Genomic DNA, 6,482 nt, shown 5'->3' with positions numbered 1-6,482 from the left:
CATCGAGGCTGCGCTGCCGTGGCCCTCTCCGCTCCCCCTCCCCACCGCACACCCCCCAGCCCAGACTCCAGCCCTGGACCGCGCATCCCGAGCCCAGCGCCCAGACAGAGGTGAGAAGGAGGGGCAGGCGGGGGACCACCTGGGAGCAGTGGGGGAGGGGGCCTGAGAGGATGCTCAGCTTCCTAGGGACTCATCCCAGACCCGGGACATAGAGGCAAAATAGGGGTGGGAGAGTCTGGAGTGAGACATTAGAAAATCCAAATTTATCACTTGTATCTTTCTCTGACTCTTCTTTTTCTTCCCTTTTTTCTTCTGTCAGTCTGTGTATCTCTGTCTCAGGGAACCGTGGGTCTTTGTCTCCGCCTCTCCCATATATTAGAAACATCTCACTTTCATGCGGTTGAGCTGAAGAGGCTGGAGGGATGGCTAGTTGGAGGTCTGCGTTGTAGAGAGGGAACTCCAGGTGTGTGTCTGCGCGTGGGGCAGGAAGACGTCAGTGTTCCTGAAAGGAGGGGACTGCAAAGGAGGGAGCTCCAGGTGGGGTGGGGACGGGTGTGTGGGAGGCAACAGTACTAGGGGCCAGCCAGGCTTGAATCCTTGACCTGTCTTGTGACAGATGTGCCAGTGGACGCTTGTGTTTTGGGGAAAAGGAGTGTCTTCTGGACTAGGAAGGGGTCTGTCCAAGGTCTAGTGAAGGCCCTAGAATGACCCCAGGCAATTTTGGACTCCTGAGTCCCAAGGCCTGTGGGCAAGGCGCTCAGGAGGAGCCGGGGAGACCTTGTCCTGACCCTCTGACCTTAGGACCACCGGGGCAGCGGGAGCCAGCGGCAGGGAGACCCCTACCGGGGCTGGGCGGGACCACTGGCCACTGCCAGCCTGTGTATCCCCGTTGGCCCCCGCCCAAACGGGAGCTGGGGATCGAGGCCCCTCCTCTGGCTCAGACCACCCTGCCTGCCCTTGCTCCCCGCTCTGAATCCTCTTTCAGGCCCCATGACCCCGAAACAATCAGCGCTGGGCAGCTAGCTTTCGGGACAGGATTAGGGAAAGGGGACCCCGTAGAGCCTGGGGACTGAGGGTTTTAGGGTTCTGGACAGCTGAGGTCTTCTAGGATAGGTCTTTACGTTCCAGTAGCGGGAGAAGGCGGGCGGTTTCCCGGGGGAGATGTAAGGGTCGGAATAAGGGTGGTTTTCCCTAGGGGGCGGGGTCCAGAGACCTCTCCCCCTCTACCATTATCTCCCTGGCATCCCCGCCCTTGACGTCACCAGGGGGTTCCCGGGGGTCTGGAGGGGTTAACCCTTGGGAAGCCAGCTGCGATAACCAGGAACCTAAGGTGTCCTGGCCCCTCCTCCTCCCCATACACACCTAAATTTATTGACCCAGTCACTTTCTCTCCTTTCTCTCCCTCATACTTTCTGGATTCCTCTCCCTTTCTCACCTCATCAACGGGAACCCCCCACTCTCCAGTAGCGCCCCCCTGGGCGCCACTGCCTGCTTTCCGGATGCGCTGAGAGGAGGGAAGAATGTGTCCCGCCCCTCAGCCCCCACCCCTACGGCTCGCTGGACTGGGCTCCCGGGGCGGGCGGGGGGAGCAGAGCCGTCTGCAGCCAGTGCCTGCGGCGGCGACTTGGGTGGGCCGAGGAGGCACGGGGGCGGGGAAGGCGGGACCGGGAGTAGGGGGGCGGAGCCGACTCCTGGGAGTTGGGGAGCGGGGGTGCGAGGGGGACGGTGGAAAACAGGGAGACACCGAAGATGGTCTGGGGCTCCGGCAGGGGAACCCTAGAGCTCCCTGTCCCATCCCGAACTCTCAGACCCCAGAAAAACTTTACCGAAGCTAAAAAAGTTGGCAACATTTTCCTTTTACTAGTCTGAAGGGGAGATGTGGGTGGGCTGTGGCACGCGTGGGCGAGGAGGGATGTCGCCCCATTTCCTTGGAGGCTTTTCGGCGGCTGGGCAGTAAGATGACTGAGTAGGCAAGTTTGGGGGAGTCTCTAGTGTTTGGGGGATCATTTGCGAACTTGCCTCCTTCCCCTGGGTGAGTCATAGAGGGAAGGAGGCGGGAGAAGTGTCCCCCCCATCCAGCTGCCAGCCAGCTGTGCCCCCCGCCCCCAACATTAGTGCCAAGGTCGAGTTGGGAGGTCTTGGATGCGGGATCTGCATCTCGGCTGGAAAAGGAGGAGTTAGGAAGGGTACAGCTCAGGCTGCCGGGCTCGGACTGGGTCGCGGGGTCCGGGTTCCGCTCCTCATCTTACCCCGCCCTCACCCTAAATCCCAGCATCCCGGGATCACCCACCGCGCCGGCCGGCCCGGCCCGCTCCCGGTGGTTCTCCACCCCACCCCGCCCCACCCCACCCTCATTCTCGGGAGACCGGAAAACCCGGGATGGAATCAGAACTGGAGTTTGAGGAGAAAAACGAACCGCAGCACCTTCTTCCTTGCTGCTCTTTTATAACGACGACATTGTTTTTTTCATTCTCTCAAGTCTCCCCTCATACTTCCTTTCCTGTACCCCCAAAACAGAGACCAAAAAGATTAGTTGGACCCGATTTAAACTACCCCAGAATAACACCAGCTTTCACCTTTGTACTCAACAGACCCAGGAGACCCCTCAGCAACCTTACCTCCTCCTCCACACAGTTTTCTGCCTAAAAGAAGAGGGCAGATCGCTTGTGCTGCCTCCTGGCCCCACCTGCCTCTCTGTCGGGACTGTGGCTAGGGCTCCCTCTGCTGGACACTGCAGAGATTGTACACGGGCTGTCCCCGAAGAGGGGTATGAGAAGGGGAAACAGGCTCAAGCAGAGCGGCCCAATGCTTGAAGTCAGATTCATCACACGTGTTCTTCCATCCCAACCTCAAAGCCGGCCCAGGGTTAGAACAAGAAGAATTAGAAGAATTAGATGGTCCATGTTACTAAAATCACTTGAAGTTTATATAGGCACAATTAGTCCAAAACATGCCCTCTACACACAGACCACACAGGCAAAGCTCCCACCAGTTCCCAAGAAGATCCCCAGACTACGCAGACTATAAGACTGCCTCTGCCTCTCTGGGACATTTCCCCTTACCCCCTGCCTGGCTGAGTGACGCTTTTTTTTTTTTGAGACCGAGTCTCACTCTGTCACCCAGGCTGGAGTGCAGTGGTGCCGTCTCGTCTCCCGGTTCAAGCAATTCTCCTGCCTCAGCCTTCCGAGTAGCTGGGATTACAGGCGCCCGCCATCATGTCCGGCTAATTTTTGTATTAGAGACGGGGGTTTCACTATGTTGTTCAGGCTGGTCTTGAACTGACTTCAGGTGATTCGCCCACTTCAGTCTCTCAAAATGTTGGGATTACAGGCGTGAGCCACCGGGCCCGGCCCAGTGATGCTCTTTTCAACTCGATTTCCGTGGCAGATGTCTTAGAGGGGCTGGGGACACCAGGGATGCTCTGCCCAGGATTCAGTGCCTGAGACTGCTGTCTGACCGTCTCTATTTGCCTCCACCTTCATAACTACCTTCCCTTTCTGCAGTGTCCCCACACCCTCCTCTGAGACGCCATGTTCAACTCGATGACCCCACCACCAGTCAGTAGCTATGGCGAGCCCTGCTGTCTCCGGCCCCTCCCCAGTCAGGGGGCCCCCAGTGTGGGGACAGAAGGTCAGTGTATATACCAATTCCTGGGCCTTGAGGATTTGGCAGATCTCCCACTTGGGCCCATCCCCACCCCATGCCAGTTTCCTATCTACAAGATTTGAGGCCCCATGTCATATGGACCTGGAATCCTGGGATCAGGTCCTGCCTGGGGTTTTAAGGTGAGGCTTACATGTCCTCCATTCCCATTCCAGCTGTCTCTTTTTTCTAGGACTGTCTGGCCTGCCCTTCTGCCACCAAGCTAACCTCATGTCCGGCCCCCACAGTTATGGGCCAGCCAGAGAGACCAACAGCTGCACTGAGGGTGAGGACTCAGGCAACACCTCTTCCCTTTCTGCCCCTCTCTGATTTGTTCTGAAAGAGAAAGTGGGAGGGCAGGGGATCTCACTTGGAGCAGGAGATGTTTGGAGATGTGAGGCTTCAGAGCTTGATGTGCTCAAGAAATCACAGATGGGGCTGGGCGTGGTGGCTCACGCCTGTAATCCCAGCATTTTAGGGGGAGGCCGTGGCAGGAAGATCGCTTGAGGTCAGGAGTTCAAGACCAGCCAGGCCAACATGGTGAAACCCCATCTCTATTAACAATACAAAAATTAGCCGGGCATGGTGGTGTGCACCTGTAATCCCGGTTACAGGGGAGGCTGAGGCAGGAGAATCACTTGAACCCGGGATGCGGAGGTTGCAGTGAGGCAAGATGGCAACACTGCCCTCCAGCCTGGGTGACAGAGCATGACTCTCTCTTTCTCTGTCTCAAAAAAAAAAAAAAAAAAAAGTCACACATAGGATCAGTAGGGCAAAGCAGAATCAAGTCTCATTGGTTTTGCCAAGTCAGGACCTATAGGTTAGGTGTGTGGAGAGACATGCCCCTTTACCATATCCATCTCCCCTGTCTCCTGCCGCAGGCCCTCTCTTTTCTTCTCCCCGGAGTGCAGTCAAGTTGACCAAGAAGCGCGCACTGTCCATTTCCCCTCTGTCGGACGCCAGCCTGGACTTGCAGACGGTTATCCGCACTTCACCCAGCTCCCTCGTAGCTTTCATCAACTCGCGATGCACATCTCCAGGAGGCTCTTATGGCCATCTCTCCATCAGCACCATGAGGTGCAGTCAGCCCCGGGCCAAGAGGCCCCTAAAGCCCCTACCCAAGTCCATTAAAAGTCTCAAGCCCTCAAACCACCTGACCCTATTTGAATCCTTGTCATTTCAAGGACAACCCTCCTCAGTACTTCCCTGGGACTGCCTCAACCACTTCAAATCCCAAGTCTTCCAGAAATCCTCCAAATAGCCCAATCCCTCCTGAGACTTCCAGATTGTCTTAAGTAACTGCCTTCTTTCCTCCTCAGCCCGTCTCTGGGATTCCCAGCCCAGATGAATCACCAAAAAGGGCCCTCACCTTCCTTCGGAGTCCAGCCTTGTGGTCCCCATGAGTCTGCCCGGGGTGGGATGATCCCACACCCTCAGTCCCGGGGACCCCTCCCAACTTGCCAGGTGAGAGTCCCCATATTGCTACCTGATTTCCCTTAGCTCAGGGTGGGTGGGTGGTGGATTCTGTAGGGGAAAGATGAAGGAAGGACAATGGTTATAAGTTTTCAGTACTAGAAAAGTAAAGAAGTGTGGGTGCTGGGGTTTACTCCTTGCAGTTGAGTCAGACACTTCCAAATGGGATCTTTTGCCCATCCCATTCACCAGTGTAGTCTGAGGAGGAAGTCCCTTCCAAACCCAGAAGGTTCCAGCTGCTTGGGTGGGGGCACTTAGGGCAGGAAGACCTGGCTTGGTTTCCTCTTCCTTCTGCTGACTTCCACCCTCATCACCGTCACCTCTTCCCCTGGGGAAGCTGAAGTCTGAGCTGGACATGCTGGTTGGCAAGTGCCGGGAAGAGCCCTTGGAAGGTGATATGTCCAGCCCCAACTCCACAGGCATACAGGTAAGGGGAGAGGCGGGAGCTTTACCTCTAGGACCTGAACAAAACTAAAGCTGTCACCCAAGTGACCCTAAGATTGCCTCTCTTGCCCTAGGATTCCCTGTTGGGGATGCTGGATGGGCGAGAGGACCTTGAGAGAGAGGAGAAGCGTGAGCCTGAATCTGTGTATGAGACTGACTGCCGTTGGGATGGCTGCAGCCAGGAATTTGATTCCCAAGAGCAGCTGGTGCACGTGAGCCCCAGGGGGTAACAGGAATGGCTAACCGGAAACTTTAGAAACTTTAGGAGATTCTGAGTGGGACATAGTAGAATCTGGCTGAGGGCAGGAGGTCAGAGGAGACTGAGGTTGAATGCTCAGTTGGGTAGGCAGAAGCTCAGAAGTTGTAACTTTGCCTTAGGGAGCTGGAAGACCTGAGATGTGAGATATGACATTGTTCCTGCCTCTTCCTCCTTGAGGTGGAGTCGTGGAAGAGGAACAGGGAGTGGAGGGAAGGTCTGTTCTGGACTTTGGGGGCATGGCGGAGCCTCGGAGAGCCTTTGTATCTTCTCCCTCAGCATATCAACAGCGAGCACATCCACGGGGAGCGGAAGGAGTTCGTGTGCCACTGGGGGGGCTGCTCCAGGGAGCTGAGGCCCTTCAAAGCCCAGTACATGCTGGTGGTGCACATGCGCAGACACACTGGCGAGAAGCCACACAAGTGCACGGTGAGGCACCAGGGTCCCAAGTCCAGGGTCTCTTCCTAAATCGGGGCTCTCCTTCAAGATAGGGCCCAAGGCAGACTTTTGCTTTTGTAAGTCCTTTCTTCTATAAACAAATATTAAAAGTAATGTTTGTGTGACTGTGCTGGCATAAAGATGAATATAATGATATATATTAAAACACTCTTGGATGTAAAAGCTCATTTTTTTTCCACTTGATTTTTTTTTTTTTTTTTTTTTTTTG

The 6,482-nt window shown here is 55.7% G+C and overlaps 1 protein-coding gene across 3 annotated transcripts in view; it reads left to right on the top strand.

The window, feature by feature from the left end:
• Positions 1-46: 46 nt before the first annotated feature.
• GLI1 (GLI family zinc finger 1) overlaps positions 47-6,482 on the top strand; it is a 12,383-nt gene continuing 5,947 nt past the window's right edge. Inside the window, exons 1-8 of one of the 3 annotated variants that reach the window (XM_011926026.1) lie at positions 47-110; positions 3,504-3,630; positions 3,836-3,928; positions 4,524-4,719; positions 4,962-5,106; positions 5,453-5,542; positions 5,634-5,771; positions 6,095-6,244. In XM_011926026.1, coding sequence (XP_011781416.1) covers positions 3,531-3,630; positions 3,836-3,928; positions 4,524-4,719; positions 4,962-5,106; positions 5,453-5,542; positions 5,634-5,771; positions 6,095-6,244 — 912 coding nt within the window. In that variant the 5' untranslated portion in view covers positions 47-110; positions 3,504-3,530. The remainder of the gene's footprint in view (positions 111-3,503; positions 3,631-3,835; positions 3,929-4,523; positions 4,720-4,961; positions 5,107-5,452; positions 5,543-5,633; positions 5,772-6,094; positions 6,245-6,482) is intronic. The other 2 variants (XM_011926027.1, XM_011926028.1) reach the window with 2 other exon arrangements.

This window comes from Colobus angolensis, unplaced genomic scaffold (genome assembly GCF_000951035.1).
Source record: "Colobus angolensis palliatus isolate OR3802 unplaced genomic scaffold, Cang.pa_1.0 Scaffold67, whole genome shotgun sequence".
In the NCBI taxonomy this organism is placed as follows: domain Eukaryota; kingdom Metazoa; phylum Chordata; class Mammalia; order Primates; family Cercopithecidae; genus Colobus; species Colobus angolensis.
Note: the sequence above shows the minus strand (reverse complement) of the source record. Positions and strands in the feature narration are given on the sequence as shown.